At 39.7% G+C, this 18942-nt stretch overlaps 1 protein-coding gene across 1 annotated transcript in view; it reads left to right on the forward strand.

Annotated features, from left to right (window-relative positions):
* Nucleotides 1–16777, forward strand: part of IL21 (interleukin 21) — a 39696-nt gene extending 22919 nt beyond the window's left edge. The window contains exon 5 of the mRNA XM_051819844.2: nucleotides 16730–16777. Coding sequence (XP_051675804.2) covers nucleotides 16730–16777 — 48 coding nt within the window. The remainder of the gene's footprint in view (nucleotides 1–16729) is intronic.
* The last annotated feature ends 2165 nt before the right edge of the window (nucleotides 16778–18942 follow it).

Below are 18942 nucleotides of genomic sequence, written 5' to 3' on the forward strand. Positions count from 1 at the left end.
TTCCCCATTGTCTTGCCAGTTATTTTTTATTTTTTGACTTTTGGATAATAGCCATTCTTACTGGAGTGAGGTGATACCTCATTGTGGTGTTTCCCTGATGGCTAGTGATCCTGAGCATTTTTACATGTGTCTGTTGCCATTTGAATTATATCCTTTGAAAAATGTCTGTTCATATCCTTTGACCATTTCTTAACTGGATTGGGATTTTTTTGGTTGTTGCTTCTTGAGATACTTATATATTCTGGATATTAATCATTTGTTGGATGCATAGTTTACAAATATTTTCTCCTATTCTATTGATTGTCTCTTCACTTTATACAGTTTTTTTCCTTTGCTGTGCAGAAGTGTCTTAGCTTTAAGTAATTCCATTTGTCTATTTTTTCTTTTATAACCTGTGCTTTTGGGATTTTACTGAAGAAATCTTTGTATAAGCTAATGTCTTGTACTGTTTCCCCTGTGTTTTCCTCTAGCAGTTTGATGGTTTCAGTTCTTAGGTTTAGATCTTTGTTCCATTTTGAGTTGATTTTTGCAAAGGGTATAAGGTAGGGGTCTTGTTTCAAACTTGTACATGTAAGAAATCCAATTTTCCCAATATCATTTGTTGAGGAGACTGTTCTTTCTCTAAGATTTGTCAAACATTAGTTGGTTGTAGATGTGTGGGCTAATTTCTTGAGTTTCTATTTTGTTCCATTGGTCTACATGTCTATTTTTATGCCAGTACCCAGTTGTTTTGATTAGAATAGACCAATCATATATCTTGAAATCTGGTATTGTGATGCTTCTTTGTTTTTATTGTTTAAGTTGCTTTGGCTATTTGTACACTTTTGTGTATCCATATGAATTTTAGGGTTGTTTTTTTTCTAGATCTGTGAAGAATGTCCTTGGAATCTTTATTGGGATTGCATTGAATCTGTAAATTGTTTTGGGTAGTATGGACATTTTCATGGTATTAATTCTTCCAATTCATGAACATAGAAGATTTTTCCAATTTTGTGTCTTATTTCTTTCATTATTGCTTTGTAATTTTCATTGCAGAGCTCTTTCATATCACTAATTAAATTTATCTCAAGGTAGTTAAATTTTTTTTTGTAGCTACTATGAACAGGACTAATCTTGTAAGTTTTTTCTGAACATAACATCGTTAGTATTTGCCTAATGGCTCTGGCTAAAACTTCCAGAACTATATCGAATAATAGTGGTGACAGTGAACATTGTCTGGTTCTGGATCTTAGTGGAGATGCTTCCACCTTTCCCCCATTAAATATGATGCTGGATGTAGCTTTTTAAAGTATTGCCATGGTGTTGAGGTATGTTCCTTCTATACCTACTTTTTAAAAGTTGTTTTTTTTTTTTTTTTTTTTTTGGACAGGCAGAGCTAGACAGTGAGAGAGAGAGAGACAGAGCGAAAGGCCTTCCTTTTCCGTTGGTTCACCCCCGAAATGGATACTATGGCTGGCATGCCACGCCAATCTGAAGCCAGGAGCCAGGTGCTTCTCCTGGTTTCCCATGTTGGTGCAGGGCCCAAGCACTTGGGCCATCCTCCACTGCCTTCCTGGGCCACAGCAGAGAGCTGGACTGGAAGAGGAGCAACCAGGACAGAATCTGGCACCCCAACAGGGACTAGAACCTGGGGTGCCGGTGCCATAGGCAGAGGATTAGCCAAGTGAGCTATGGTGCCAGCCAAAAGTGTTTTTTTACTATAAAAGTGCTGTATTTTAGCAAATGCTTCCTCTGCATCTATTGAGATAATAATATGCTATTTATCATTCATTTTATTGATGTTATGTGTCATGTTTATTGGTTTTATAAGTTGAACCATACCTACATCCCTGGAATAAACAAAATTTGGCCTGGGTAAATGATTTTTTTGATGTGCTGTTTGATTCAAATGCTAGTATTTTGCTGAGGATTTCTGCATCTAAGTTCACTGGTCTGTAACTCTTTGGTCTATCTTTGTCTAGTTTTGGAATGAAGCTAATGCCTACCTCAAAGGATGAGTTCAGAAGGGTTCCCTCCCTTTCAATAGTTTTGAATAGTGTGAGAAGAATTGGTGTTAGTTCTTCCTTAAAAGTTGGGTAGAATTCAGTAGTGAAGCTATTTGGTCTTGGGCTTTGCTTTGTTGGGAGGCTCTTTATTATTGATTCAATCTCAGCCTTGGTTATTGGTCTATTCAGGTTTTCTATCTCTTTGTGTCTCAATTTTGGTAAATTATATGTTTCCAAAATCTGCTTATTTCTTCTAGAGTTTCCAATTTGTTGGCATATAATTGTTCATAATAATTCCTAATGATTCTTTGTGCTTCTGTGGTATCAACTGTAATTCCTTTTCATCCCTGATTTTATTAATTTGAGTCTTCTCCCTGTTTTTCTTGGTAATTGAGCCAATGGTTCATCAGTTTTGTTAGTTTTTTCAAAAAAAAAAAAAACTAGCTCTTAATTTCATTGATATCTTGCTTAGTTTTTTGATATCTAATTTGCTTTATTTCTTCTCTAATTTTTTATTATTTCTTTCCTTAAACTAATTTGGGATTTGATTTGTTCATGTTTTTCTAGGTCCTTGAGATGCACTGTTAGATTATTTGATAGCTTTGCAGTTTTTTGATGTAAGCACTTACTGCTATAAACTTTACTCCTAACACTGCTTTGTCTATCTCCCATAAATTTTCATATATTGTATTTTCATCTTTGTTAGCTTCAAGAAAATTTTTGATGTCTTTTTATTTCTTCTACAACCCTCAGTTCATTCAGGAGCATATTGCTCAGTTTTCATAATTTCTAGAATTTCTTTTGTTGTTAATTTTCAGTTTCATTTGATTGTGGTCAGAAGATATATGATTTCATTTCTTTTTAACTTGCTGAAACTGGTTTTATAGCCTAGTATATGGCCTATTCTAGAGAATGTTCCATGCACTAATGAAGACTGTGTATTCTGCTGCTGGGTGATGGAATGTTCTGTAGGTGCTCATTAGGTCCATTTGGTCTATAGTGCACATGAGCTCTGTTATTCCTTTTTTGATTTTTGTCTGGTTGATCTGATGAAAGTCCCCAAGTATTATTATATTGGAGCTTTTGTCTTCCTTTAGATCCATTAAGCTTTGTCATTTAAAACTGGGTGCCCCAGTGTTGGGTGCAAATAAATTTACAGTAGTCAAATCTTCTTGTTGAATTGATTGCTCAATCATTACATAGTGATCAACTTTGTGTCTTTTAACAGGTTTTGTCTTAAAGTCTATTTTGTGTTATATGAGCATAACTACTTGTGCTTGCTTTTGATTTCCATTTGCATGAGATATCTGTTTCCATCCTTTCCATTTGGTCTGTGTGTATATTTATTGGTGAAGTGTGTTTTTTATCGGCAGCATACAGTTGGGTCTTGCTTTTATTTTAAAATCCATTCAGCCAGTCTATATCTATTAATTAGGAATTTTAGTCCATTTACATTAAAGGTTATTATTGATGAATTGGTTATTATTGATAACTTGCTCTTGCCATTTTTCTACAAAGATTCCTATTGTTTGTTTTGAATCCCTTTGCTTTTTCACTAGGAGGTTTTCTGCCTTCACACTATTTCATCATGCTGGTTGCCTTTCTCTGTTTCTGTAGGTAGTACATCCTTAAGCATCATTTATAAGGCTGGCTTGGGTGGTGACAAATTATTTCAATTTTTACTTTTCTTTTTTTCTTTTTTTAACTTTCATTTAATAAATATAAATTTCAAAAGTATAGCTTTTGGATTACAGTGGCTTTTTCACCCCATAACTTCCCTCCCACCTGCAACCCTCCAATCTCCCGCTCCCTCTCCCATTCCATTCACATCAAGATTCATTTTCAATTATCTTTATATACAGAAGATCAATTTAGTATATATTAAGTAAATATTTCAACAGTTTGCATGCACACAGAAACACAAAGTGTAAAGTACTGTTTGAGTACTAGTTATAGCATTAATTCACATAGTACAACACATTAAGGACAGAGATCCTACATGGGGAGTAAGTACACAGTGACTCCTGTCGTTGACTTAACAATTGACACTCTTGTTTATGACATCAGTAATCACCCGAGGCTCTTGTCATGAGCTGCCAAGGCTATGGAAGCCTCTTGAGTTCGCCAACTCCTATCTTATTTAGACAAGGCCATAGTCAAAGTGGAAGTTCTCTCCTCCCTTCAGAGGAAGGTATCTCCTTCTTTGATGGCCCATTCTTTCCACTGGGATCTCACTCACAGAGATCTTTCATTTAGGTTTTTTTTTTTTTTTTTTTTTTTTTTTTTTTTTTGCCAGAGTGTCTTGGCTTTCCATGCCTGAAATACTCTCATGGGCTCTTCAGCCAGTTCCAAATGCCTTAAGGGCTGATTCTGACGCCAGAGTGCTATTTAGGACACCTGCCATTCTATGAGTCTGCTGTGTATCCCACTTCCCATGTTGGATTGTTCTCTCCTTTTTAATTCTATCAGTTAGTATTAGCAGACACTAGTCTTGTTTATGTGATCCCTTTGACTCTTAATCCTATCATGATCAATTGTGAACTGAAACTGATCACTTTGGTTAGTGAGATGGCATTGGTCCATGCCACCTTGATGGGATTGAATTGGAATACCCTGGCACGTTTCTAACTCTACCATTTGGGGCTTACTTTTCTTAAAAGGTCTTTATTTCACCCTCATTTATGAATGAAAGCTTCACTGCATAATGCATTCTGTGTTGGCAGTTTTTTTCTTTTAGAATTTGGACCACATCTCTTCATTTTCTCCTAGCCTTTAGGGTTTCTGTTGAGAAATCTGCTATCAATATGATTGGAGTTCCTTTAAAAGTAACCTGGTATTTCTTTCTTTCAAGAGTTGTAACAATGTTGAGTGGAAGAGTTAGGGCCCACAGATGCTGTCTGAGTGAGTCGGATATGTGAGAGTAACTTTGACCCTATAACAGCAGGACAATCTGCCTTGTGCTTCTGTCTGTGTGATGTTTACTGGGTTGGGTTGTGTGCAGTTACCTCAGGCCTAAGCATCGAATCAACAGCAGTATTTAAACTCTGACACTGCTTCTTGGCCTTTTGGCTAAGATCAAGTGCAAACTCTGACAGCTTTTGTGGAAGGAGATGGAGTCTGGAACCCTGAGTGGCACACCAGGCCTGTGTCAAGTGCAGAACCTGTGGGCCAGATATCCCAACAAACCATAGTGTTGTACTATGTTAGGCTCAGCACAGAGAGTCAAGTTGCTTCTGGGCTAAGTGGAGTGCCTAAGGCTTATACTTCAGCACCTCTGAGACTTTGTAGTCAGACTTGGCAGGTACAGGGGAACCCAGTTACAACCTACTATTTTTCAAGTGGTCTGGGGAGGGTAGTCAGTGGGAAACAGTATGGTCCCTAATTCTGATGAGATGTGCCTCCTTATTTCCAGAGTCCTAAGGGCTGTGTATCCCAGCTACCCTGTCATCATTGTCTACTGCACAGTAGAGAGTGCTTTGTGGGTCTGGGCTCTGGGGCCACCCTGCCCAGTTGACCTTTGGAGTTGTCTTCCCTGCTAGAATACAGGAATGTCATTCCAGGCTGGATTTATCGTCAACAAGGACTATGGAATTCCTTGGAGCCATGGCTGCTATTCCATATTGCCAGAGAGGGTGGCAATGCCTTCTTACCTTTTTTTTCAGCAAGATGACATTCCCATCTGGAAACAGGTGAGGCAGAAACTGTAGCTGTCAGTGTCGGTGGCCACAGCAGTGTGTCTGTCCTCTTCCTCTGTTGGTTTATGCTGTTCTGTCACTATTTTACTGGCTTTCTCAGCTCTTGTAGAAATGGCTTGGTGTGTGAATAGCTGTTAAAATTGTTTTTTTTTTTTTTCTGGGGGAAGCAATCACTGGAGCTCCTTATTGAATTTCCATTTTGCACCCTTCAATGGGGAGCTCTTTCTGTACATAAAGAAAAGCAGAGTGAGAGAGAGAGACTGAAGGTTCACCATTAACCTAATTATCTGAGCCAATAAATCCCTTTTAACTTAAGGTAGTTCCAATTGTATTTTTGTCATTCATAACTCTTCAGTTATAAATCATAAATTTTTAGCCTCCTCAATATCCATGCTTTAAAATCATTTTAAAAATGACTTTTATAAAAGAGATAGTATTCCCATCCTGCTGAAAAGTGACTTAAAGGAAACTGAAGTGTGAAACTGCTTCTAGCTGTGCTTATCTCCGGCTAATCATCTCTAGAAAACAAGAACATAGAATTTCCTCCCACCTTCGAAAAACAAGCCTGGTTAGGGTACAAAGCCTCTTGATGGTAGAGTGAATACTTGCAGGTTACTGACACAGGCATAGAGTCCATTTCTCACATAGACAACCTGCAGTAAGGCAACATCACCATACAAATGGCAGAACATGTGGAAGAGTTATGTTGAGTAAAAGGTTCAGAGATCCCACAATTACTTGTTTATATTTCCTTTGAGAATCAGGAATTGTCATTTTGTCAAGTACTGATTGGTACTATATCAGAACTAACAGAAGCTGGGGCAATGACCTCCATTTATCTGATTTGGAATCTACTGCTACTCCACACAACAGGGAAATGTATATTTGGGCTGGATTTATATTTTATTCTTTCTCCCTATTCTCTCCAGCAAGAATGAAGAGGGTCATGGCCACCATCTCTGCTGTTTCAAATCAGAGTTTCATTTTAATAATTGACCAGTGTTTCTCCTGAGAGTCGCTAAAGAGGCAGGTCCTTCCTGACACCATTCATCAAACTTGTTAATTTTATTAGGCTTATTTTATACAATCGACATTTATTGAGGACAAGTGAACTTGAATAAAGTAGAGCATGCCCAAAGAATTCAAAGTCTGGGGGGAGAAATGCACAATTAAAATTCATAATTACAGTACAATGTGACATTTTGTGATAGGTGAACATTAAAAATAGTATAGGAAGGCATTTGTTCTGGCAATGGAAGAGTAGCTTTTCTTATACCAACCACCCATAGATAATAATGATAGACTTCTCATAAAATATAAAAACCCATCATTTCTAATTCAGTGAGAACCACCAAAAGTAGGTAAAAAGTGCAGAGGATTTGATCCTTGAAATAACTGGGTAAGGTCTTCCGTTATATAGTTTTACTTTGGCAGCTCTCTGCTATCCATGAAATGTAGGGCAACCAAAATTTAAGCAAAGTGAAAAGCCCATGAGAGTATTTCAGGCATGGAAAGCCAAGACACTCTGGCAAAAAAAACAAACAAACAAACAAACAAAAAAAAACAAAAAAAAACTAAATGAAAGATCTCTGTGAGTGAGATCCCAGTGGAAAGAACAGGTCTTCAAAGAAGGAGGTACCTTTCTCTGAAGGGAGGAGAGAACCTCCACTTTGACTATGACCTTGTCTAAACAAGATAAGAGTCGGAGAACTCAAGGGGCTTCCATAGCCTTGGAAACTCATGACTGGTGCATAGGGAGATTACTGATGCCATTAACAGGAGTGTCAATTTGTAAAGTCAACAACAGGAGTCACTGTGCACTTACTCCTCATGTAGGATCTCTGTCCTTAATGTGCTGTACATTGAGACTTAATGCTATAACGAGTACTCAAACAGTATATTTCACTTTGTGTTCCTATGGGGGTGCAAACTGTTGAAATCTTTACTTAATGTATACTAAACTGATCTTCTGTAAAAAAAAAAAAAAAAAAAAAGAGAAGAAATTATCAATTCCCAACTTGACTCTCACTGGGATTAAACATGACAATAGGTCTGATCTGATTTCATCATCATTTAAAAAATCATCTATTATTTTTCACTTTATGTTTCTGTGTGGGAGCAAACTGTTGAAATCTTTACTTAATGTATACTAAACTGATCTTCTGTATATAAAGAGAATCGAAAATGAATCCTCATGTGAATGGAAGGGGAGAGGGAGTGGGAAAGGGGAGGGTTGCGGGTGGGAGGGACGTTATGGGGTGGGAATAAAAAATCAAAAAAAAAATCAAAAAAAAATTCAAGCCAAAGAGTCCAGTGTATTGATTTAAAGTGCCAGATGACAGTTTGGGCTGACAGTAGATGGGAGCTGAAGGAGGACATTTGAACTGGAAGCCTCTAAATCTGCACATCCACTGATATGAGTCCTTTGGCAGACTCTGAACTGTGCATGCTTCAAGGAGCCCAGTGGCCAGCTGGATTTGAAAGGCTGGGCAGGAAGTTCACTTGAGTGGAGACAGAGGTGGCATACGATTCAAATGAGTTAGAAGGACTTGGTAAAAACCTTGTACTTTCCACGTAAGTTCCAAAAGAAGCTAGGCTACAGCAAGAAAGACTTTGGAATTCACCCCAAGGATAAGCACAAAACAAAAACAAACTTGTTCTAACAGAATGTAAGCTTAAGCCTTCACAAATTGAGGTGTTGAGCCAGCAATTTAAATGCCTGCTATAACAAATATCAATGTTCTCTAAAGGATGACATTATGCAGCCTCTAGAAGGGATCATATATAATATCAGTTTACAAGAAATTAGTAGACATGTAAAGAAATAGGAAAATGTGATCCAAAGTTAAGAGAAAAAGCACTCAAAAGAAACAGACTCCAGGATAATCCAAATTCTTTAGTTCTTTTTGGCCATGGAATCAATCAATGGCCAATTAAAAATATTCTTTAAAAAATTACAATTGTACTGGACATGCACAGTTTTTCTTGTACAATTCCCTAAACAGTACAGTATAACAATGATTTTCATGACATTTACATTGCACTAGGTATTAAAAGTAACTAGAGGTGATTTAAAGTATACGGGACAACATGCATAGGTTATATGCAAATAATATATCATTTTATATAGGAGGTTTGAGCATCCTGGGATTTTGGTATCTGTATTAGGCCCTGGAATAAATGCCCCACAAATACCAAGGGATCAATTTACAGTACTGGCAGACAACAACTTTAAAGCAGCTATGACAAATGTGCTAAAGAATTTAAAGGAAAACAGGGTCTCTAAAATAAATACATCTTTAAGAAAAGATTTGTTTTAAAAAGAGGAATAGCCAACAATTATGTGAATTAAAATGGAAGACTAAACATACTTAGTTTACCCAAACAAAGGCAGGCAGGAAGAAACATAGAGAAAAAAGCAGAAAGGACAAAGAAAAAACACATAGGAAAATGATGGATTTAGATCCAATCATATAACTAATTACATTAAATAAAGATGAAATGAACTCTCAATTAAAAAGTAGAGAGAGAGAGAGACTGCATAAAAATATAAGAAAATGTTATATGTTGTCTAAAATGGACATACTTTTAAGTGCAAAAACCTATAGATGGATTCAAAGTAATGGAATAGACAAAGATACATGATAGATATAAGTAAGTAAAAATTATGTGTCACTGTTAATCTCAGACAAAGCAGACTTCTAAGCAAGAAGTATTACTAGTGAAAGAGATGAGCATCTCATATTAAGGAATCATTTTATCAGGAAGACAAAGCAATAATAAATGTGTGTGTAGCTAATACAATTTCAAAATACATGAAGCAAATGCTGACAAAACTAAAGGGACAAGTAGGTAAGTCCAGTTATGCTTGCAGATTTTAATGCACCTCTCTCTCTCAGTAATTGACAGAACTATTAAACAACTTGATCTAATTATTATTTATAGAACACTACACGTCACAACTTCAAAATACAAATTATTTATAAATGCAAAGGTAACAATCACCAAGATAGGCCATATTCTCAGCCTTAAAGTAAATCAAAATATATTTCAAAATCTGTTATTTAAAGATTCATTTTATTTATTTTAAAGGCAGTGTGACAGAGATAGAGAGACACAGGGAGAAAGATCTTTCATCTACTGGTTTACTCCCTAAATGGCTGCAACAGACAGCAGCATGGAACTCCATCTAGGTCTTCCATGTTGTGGAAGGAGTCCCAAGTACTTGTGCCATCTTCTTCTGCCTTCCTAGGTGCATTAATAGTGAGTTGGATTGGAATCAAAGCAGCCAGACTTGAACTGGCACTCCAATATGAGATGCTAGTGTCTCGAGTGACAGCTTAACCCACTGTGCCATAACACTGGCTCCTTGAAATCTTAGATAATGATTTTTTACCATATTAAATTAGAAATCATTACTAATAAAAATCTAGATAAGCCCCAACTACTTGGAAATTAAACAATTTGTGGAGAATGAAAAGTTTATGGTGCTAACAAAAACCAAATGAACACCAAAAAAAAAAAAAAATCAATCTCAATCTCTATCTCATATCACATATAAAATAATTTGAGGTCAACCATAAGCCTACAGTTAAAATATAAAACTTCTCATAGAAAACACAAGAGTATATATATATTGGCAGGCAAAGATTTCTTGGACACAAAAAGCAGTAATCATAAAAGAATACATTAATCACACTTCATCAAAATGAAAAGATTTTGCTCAACAAAAGAAACCTCTAGGAACATGAAAAGGCAAGTCCCAGACTGAGAGAAAATATTCTTAGTATTTGTGTTTGACCAAGGAATTTTATCTAAAAAACATTCTACAATAAATATAAGAATATAATAAACCAAATTTTACAAATATATTTATTTGGAAGGCAGAGAGAAAGAGAGAGAGAAAGGAGACAGGGACAGAGACGCACAGAATACTCCATCTGCTAGTTCACTCCCCAAATGCCTGCAACAGCTAAGTACGGGTCTGAAGCCAGGAGCCAGGAACTCTACCTGGGTCCCCCATGTGGGTGGTAGGAACCCAAGAACTTGAGCCATAACCTTACAGGGTGTGAATTAGCAGGAAGCTTTATTTCAAAGCAGAGTAGGGACATGAACCAGGCATTAAACTATGGGATGTGGTACCCCATATGGTATCTTTACTGCTGCACCAAATGCCTGCCCATATCCCAGTATTTTTTAATAAACAAAAGATTTGAACAGCCACTTAGCACCCCTGCCCTCCACACACTAAACCCATGAAAGATTTCAAGATTGTGGAGCACTGGGGAACTGTAACTGAAGGCCATACAACTATATCAGAAAGACTACCACATATTGGCAAGTTCTGGAGCAATTTCAAAGTCTTTTTTTTCAGGTATAAATCATGTCTTATATTAATTGAATACTTCATTAACACTGTTTCCTCTCTGGGATGCCATTCTGGTAACAAGTAGGTCCCCACTTCTCAAGAACATAGCATCTGACCAGACTGAGAGCCAACAAAGAAAACCTGGAGTTCAATGCAAACACAGAAACCCAAATGTATCAGGAATTGTGGGGAGCAGGGCCTGTCTCCCATAACATGACAGGGCCCATCACCTGGGAGACAAATAAGTACTAAGACTGTGGACAAATAAATGCTGAGGACAAATACTGAGATTACCGAGACTAGACTAAACTACTGGAACTGCTAAGACTAACTCTATGCATCTGATCTCCCACCATATGGCGCTGAGAGGGAGTAAACAACTTCCACACAGCTGCCTCACCAATTCGACTAACAAGCTGCAGGAGCTGATCCTGCCCTTGATTGGAGGAGAGCAGCGTGCTCAGCGCGTGGGGAGAGAACACCAGCAGAGTTGGGATTGGTGGAAGAGGACTATAAAGGAGGAGAGAGACAACATGCAGGAGGAACATCTGAGGAACCCCTGAGAGAGCCGGCCGGCGGTGTGCCGCCCCTCCGCAGGGGTGGGGGGGAGGGATTGGCAGCAAACCCGGGAAGGGCCGGGGAAAGAGAACAGTGCAGGGACCAGTGTCATTCTTCCGCGAGTCCGGGAGCAATAGGAATGAAGTATGGTACCCCTCACACACACGAGGTTAAGATGGCTTCTGAGAAACATGGATTTCACCATCTGGCCTCTTCTACTAGGAATGGCCCCAGTCTAGCAAGAAGATGTTTTTGCTTCAACTGATTTCCCAAAGAGGTATAAATTCTACTAAAAGGGATATAATAGATGAGAATAAATCAGCTCACTCACAAGAAATATTTATGGGCAACAATTTTTGGTTGCTGAGAATATTCAGCACATTATATCAAAGTGGTAAAATTTGAGGCTGAGGAAAGAGAATTCAGAAGTAGCAGCTACATTTACTCATAGGTTTATATAAGACACACATATGTGCAAAGTCCCCCCAGACTCTTAAGCGTGGCCTTTGATTTCCAGGCTCTTCTCTGGTGGTTCATCCTTCCCGGATAGATTTCCTAGCAACTGCATTCATTCTGAGAAGCTATCTTCCCTCAAGTCAGATAAGAGAACTTCAGAGAAGGCCACTCCTTGCACTTCCAGAAAGAAGATCAGAGATGATGATCAGAATCAGGATCAGAGAAGGGGTGAAGGAGGTCAGAGACTCAGTTCTGAGATTTTCTTCAGTCCACCATGTCAAACCACCGCACTCAGGGGTATCATCCCTGAGCTCCAGCAGATAGACTGAAGTAACAGTATGTTAAGCAAGAGCGACCAGACATAGGACAATATACTATATCAATTCATTTATATAAAGTTCAGAACTGACAAAACGAACTTGTGGTGACAGAAATTAGAGGGATGATTGCCTAGGGAGGGTGGAGAGAGACTGAGTGAGAGGGAGCACGAGGGAATTTTCTATTTTGTTTGGGGTTCTCTTTCCTCTCCATGGCAGTAAGATGGGACTCTTTTCACATCACCATCTTCAGTGCCCTTCATGAGCTATGTGCTTCAGTAAGAAATGCCAAGGATCCCCTGGCACCAGAGGAAATTTGTTGTCAATTGTGAACTTAGAAAACTAGCCACTTTTGTTGGATCATTCTTTTTTTGCTCACATTTAGACATAATTTTAAGCAAACAAAATTGCCAGGGGGCTGTAATATTTATCCTGACCATCAGTTCCTGCATGTCCCCTTCCTTCTTCCCTTCCTCTTTCCCTTCTCTTCCCTCAACTCCCCTACCCCTCCCTTCTCCTCTCTTCTCCTCTCCTCTCTTTTCCTTTCCTTTTTTTTTAGATGTAAGGGTACAGGTTTATTTAAAAAGCTAGCATGGGGGCAGGGGAGAAAAAACTTTTAAAAGTGTTCTTTTTCATTTGTAAGTTAGTAAGAGAACTTCTAAAAGGACAAAGGGGAGATAAAAGGGGCATAGGGACCAAGGAGAACAAAGGAAAGGCCCAGCTGCATATTATCTTCCAGCCAGGCAAAAAGGACCTGGTTGGAGTTACATTTATTTTGCAGTTATAAATCCAATCCTCTGGTCATGTTGACTGGGGTGGGCTGGATTACTTTATACCTTTAGCTGGCCTTCTCAAGGACAGTTTTTGAGAATTTTTTCCCCCAGAAACCTTTTATTTAAGGAATACAAACTTCAGGCTTTTCATAAATACAACTTTAGGAATATAGTGATTCTCCCCACCATACCCACCCTACCACCCCTTTTCCTCCTGCCTCTCCTATTCCCATTCTTATATTTTACTAAGATCTATTTTCAACTAACTTTATACACATACGATTAACTCTATACTAAGTAAAGAGTTCAACAAACAGTATGAAAGGAAAAAAAAAAGCTTTCTGAATAGTCGAGACAAGGGCTGTGCAGTGGGAATAAGAAAGGGAGGAGATGCACAGTTCTGCACATGCTCAATCAGACTTACCCCTAATGGGAGAGTTAGAAACATGCCAGGGGATTCCAATTCAATCCCATCAAGGTGGCATGGACCAACGCCATCTCACTAGCCAAAGTGATCAGTTTCAGTTCATAATCAATCATAATAATAGAATTAATTGTCAAAGGGATCACATAAACAAGACTAGTGTCTGCTAATACTAACTGATAGAATTAAAAAGGAGAGAACAATCCAACATGGGAAGTGGGATACACAGCAGACTCATAGAATGGCAGATGTCCTAACCAGCACTCTGGCCTCAGAATCAGCCCTTAAGGCATTCAGATCTGGCTAAAAAGCCCATGAGAGTATTTCAGGCATGGAAAGCCAAGACACTCTGGCAAAAAAAAAAAAAAAAAAAAAAAAAAAAGAAACAAACCACCTAAATGAAAGATCTCTGTGAGTGAGATCCCAATGGAAAGAATGGGCCATCAAAGAAGGAGATACCTTCCTCTGACTTCCTCTGAAGGGAGGAGAGAGCTTCCACTTTGACTATGGCCTTGTCTAAATAAGATAGGAGTTGGCGAACTCAAGAGGCTTCCATAGCCTTGGCAGCTCATGACAAGAGCCTCGGGTGATTACTGATGTCATAAACAAGAGTGTCAATTGTTAAGTCAACGACAGGAGTCACTGTGTACTTACTCCCCATGTAGGATCTCTGTCCTTAATGTGTTGTACTATGTGAATTAATGCTATAACTAGTACTCAAACAGTACTTTACACTTTGTGTTTCTGTGTGCGTGCAAACTGTTGAAATATTTACTTAATATATACTAAATTGATCTTCTGTATATAAAAATAATTGAAAATGAATCTTGATGAAGAATAGGATGGGAGGTGGAGTGGGAGATGGGATGGTTGCAGGTGGGAGGGTGGATATGGGGGGGAAAAGCTGCTATAATCCACAAGTTGTACTTTTGAAATTTATATTTATTAAATAAATGTTAAAAAAAGGCTGTTCAAAGACATCCTATCTTGAATTTCACTTCTATACATTGCTTTTTAGGTGCTCTATTAGTTTTCACAGATCCAGGAGAGTATATGGTATTTATCTTTTTGGGACTGGCTTATTTCACTAGGTATGATGTTTTCCAGTTTCATCAATTTTGTTGCAAACAACAGTATTTCATTTCTTACCACTGTGTAGTATTCCATGGTGTATATATGCTATAATTTCTTGATCCAGTCTTCAGTTGATGGTCATTTGGGTTGATTCCATATCTTGGCTATTGTGAACTGAGCTGCAATAAACATGGGAGTACAGATAACCCTTTTATATCTTGATTTCATTTCCCTTGGGTAAATTTCCAGGAGTGGGATGGCTGGGACATACAGTAGGTCTATATTCAGATTTGAGGTATCTCCATACTGTCTTCCACAGTGGCTGTACCAGTTTACATTTCCACCAACAGTGGATTAGGGTACCTTTTCCCCCTCATCCTTTCCAGCATTTGTTGTTTGTTAATTTCTGTATAAAGTCATTCTAATGGGGTAAGGTGAAACCTCATTATAGTTTTGACTTGCATTTCTTTGTCAGCTACTGATCCTGGGCATTTTTCATGTGTCTATTGGCCATCTGGATTTCCTCTTCTGAAAAATGCCTTTTTAAGTTCTTTGCCCATATCTTAACTGGTTTGTTTGTTTTGTGGTTCAAATTTCTTTATATCTTCATATATTATGGTTATTAATCCTTTATCAGTTGCACAGTTTGCAAGTAATTTCTCACATTCTGTTGGTTGCTTCTTCACTCTGCTGAGTGTTTCTTTTGCAGAGCAGAAGCTTCTCAACTTGATGTAATCCCATTTGTAAATTTTGGCTTTGATTGTGCCACTGGGTTCTTTTCCAAGAACCCTTTGCCTATGCCAATGTCTTGCAGGGTTTCCACAAACTTCTCTAATGATTTGATGATACCAGGTCATAGATATATATCTTTAATCCATTTTGAAAGGATTTTGTGTAAGGTAGGGTCTTGCTTCATACTTATTCATGTGGAAATCTAGTTTTCCCAGCATCATTTGTTGAAGAGACTGTCCTTACTTCAGGGATTGATTTTAGCTCCTCTGTCAAAGAAAAGTTGGTTGTAGATGCGTGGGTTGATTTATGGTGTTTCTATTCTGTTCCATTGGTCTGTCCATCTGTTTTTGTACCAGAACCATGCTGTTTTGATTATAACTGCCTTGTAGTATGTCTTGAAATCTGTTATTGTGATGCCTCAGGCTTTATTTTTGTTGTATAAGATTGTTTTAGCTATTCAAGGTCTCCTGTGTTTCCAAATGAATTTCAGCATCTTTTTTTTAGATCCAAGAAGAATGTCTTTGGTATTTTGATTGGTATTGTATTGAATATGTAAATTGCTTTTGGTAGTATGAACATTTTGGTGATATTGATTCTTCCATTCCATGAACATGCCGCGAGCGTCTCGGGGAGTCTGGCCAGCAGACTCAACCCAGGGCCCGCGACGACGGTTTCTCGGGTGAGGAAAGAATGAACGACGTTTATCCGTCTTCAGTAGACTTTTTATTAGAGAAAATAAATGTGACAGAGGGAGGAGGAAAGGAGAGGAGAGAAAGAGAGCTTCCTCCTTACACCCGTGGCTTATATACAAAATGCGACCAATCAGGAGCAAGCTAGAGTCCATGCATCGGGCACACCAATCCAGTCTCTGTTCACGTGAAAGGCATGCGTCGTTCGGCCAATCAGGTGAGGTGTCACGCAGCAGGCAGGCAGGCAGACTCACTGCGGGGGTCCTGCCGCCATCTTGTTGTTTACCGCGACCTCGATCCCTCTGCCTCTGGAGAGCCCCACCCGTAGGAAAGCCCCCCCCCCCCGTCAAAACTGAAAATTAAAACCTCCGCCTAGCAATACCGCCATGGATTATTCCCCGACATCTCCCCCTTCTTTATTTTAAATTGATGGCGTGGAAACGTGTCTGTCTTAGGCGACCAGGATCGCAATACTGGCATACCCGTCATGGGGTCGGCAGGGAGCATGCCCCTCCACCCTGTCTTAGGTTGCTTGGCATGCCTCTCAGAACTTACCCATCTTTGACTACCATTCCAACATGCTAAGCCACACTCCAGCTTGGGGGTTAGTCATGGGGTATTGTTTGTGCATCGCTAACATGGCTTGTTTAACCACCAGCTGCATTTGCCTATGGCGGCATATAATGGAGATCAGGAGGCGAAGTAATCCAGAACCAAACAAGAGTACCACAATAAACAGGGCCCCGATGGCCACCCATTTTTTAGCCGTGTTCCAGGATTTGCCGAACCAGGATCCTAGGGTCGCAAAGGGTGACCATATAGTTGTACCAGAAGGAGAGGTTTCCCTTAACCATAATATATCACGTCGCAGTTTATCTAACAGCAGAGTGAAATTGCTATTCCATGTAGTATTTATCATTTTTCCTGAAGCTTTAGAGTCATTGGCTAAATGAGAAAATTCTGCTGCTTAAAGGGAGTAACACAAGTGGACACGGATTGAAGTAAGCATGGCATGCCCGCAAGAGCCCCCAATAAGTCCAGCTCTTCCTGCATAACATCTACACGCTGATTTAGCATTCAGAGGCCGGTATACAGGTGTAGGTCCATTTCTTGTTGATGTTCCAGCGCCATGGCCGTGTCCTTGGTAATGTTATCCAGTGTGGATAGGGTGGAAGCCTGAGAGACTGCCATACCAATGGCCACCGCGCTGGCTGGCAAGGCTGCAATAACGGCTACAACGATGGCGGTGGCACCGAAGTCTCTCCGGTTGTGGAGGGTGACTGCAAAGTCCTGCTCACGTACCAGTACCCGTACCGGGACCCAAGTTGGAATGCGAACCACGATAGCCGTGTGGTTCCCATCCCAGCAGTTAGTCAGATTTCCTGAAAAACAAGTCCCATTAATGTCTTGACAAACATACCAAAGAAAAGGCGTGCTCAGGCACACAGGAGAATTGACCCTGCCTTCAGCTTTATGGGATGTGTTATAGTACTTTAACGTTAGGTTAGCAGGTTGGTAGTACGAGCCGCAGAAGGTGCCGTTAGCCCAATGGAATCCTTTAAGGAAAAGTAAGGGTGTGATATCTGTACAAGCTCCAGCAGCATTACACATAACAAATGGGTCCCACACACTACCATCCTCATCATTTTCAAACATATTTTGGTTGGACCAAGCCTGTATGCTGTTACTGAGAGGCTGTATGTGGGTGTTATTGGAATGGAAAAGAAGCAATCTTTTAGGTCTATTACTAGCACTTTCCAGTTTTGAGGTATCATAGTTGGCACTGGGAGGCCTGGTTGCAGGGTTCCCATAGGCTGCATCTGCCGATTAATGGCTCTGAGATCATGAAGAAGATGGTATTTACCATATTTCTTTTTTATTATAAAGATGGGTGTGTTCCATGGCGAGGTGGACCTCATCAAATGTCCTGCCTCTAATTGTTCTTTAACCAATTGTTTAACAGCAGCCAACTTAGGAGAAGGTAGGGGCCACTGCGGAATCCACACTGGGGTGTCCATAAGCCATGTTAAGGGAATTGGCTGCTGTTCAGTGGCCCCTTTTGAAAACCCGGTCCTGACCTGTCTTTCCTTTGTTTCGCTTTGACGGGCTCAACTACGCCTTGTCCATGTTTACCTAAGCCTCCTTGTTTGTATCCCATTTTTGCCATCATTTGCCAGCCCACGCCAGCTTTACTTTCACCATCTATGAGTGTGAGTCCTAATTGTACCAGTACTTCTCTCCCCCACAGTGTGATGGGGAGGTTACATACGTATGGTTGAAACTGTCCCCTATGTTGTTCTTCATCCTGCCATTCTAGGACTTCTGCATTCCTGGGTGGTGCCTCCGTCATTCCTAATCCTACAAGTGTATTGTCTGACTCCTGCAGGGGCCAGGAGGAGGGCCAATCCTTTCATGCAATAATGCTCACATCGGCCCCAGTATCTAATAATACCGTAATAGTCTTTCCTTTAATTGTTAAGGCCCAAATAGGTCGATTATCCAATGTCATAGTTAAAGCCACAAGGTGAATTCCCTGCTTCCCCCTATAGTCTGCAACGGTAGGCCAATGGAGCGCTTGAGCAAGAGGCTGCCCTGGCTCGATTAGCGCAGCCCCGTTCGTGGTCTGTAAGAAGACTTTTAATTTCTCTTGCGGGAAAGTCAGTAATCCTGGGACAATCTGGAGCCCTTTAAGTGAATTGGTGGCTTTGCCAATGACGAGTGCTACACTGTCGCTCCCCATCTTCGTGGAGGAATGACACAGGACCCTGCGCTGTTCTTTTGTCTGCTCGGCCCTTCCTGGGTTTGCTGTTGGTTCTTCCCGGGTTGGCTACTGACCCTTCCACCTCCGTGGAAGGGCGGTTCCCCCTGCCA

This window comes from Oryctolagus cuniculus, chromosome 8 (assembly GCF_964237555.1).
Source record: "Oryctolagus cuniculus chromosome 8, mOryCun1.1, whole genome shotgun sequence".
NCBI lineage: Eukaryota > Metazoa > Chordata > Mammalia > Lagomorpha > Leporidae > Oryctolagus > Oryctolagus cuniculus.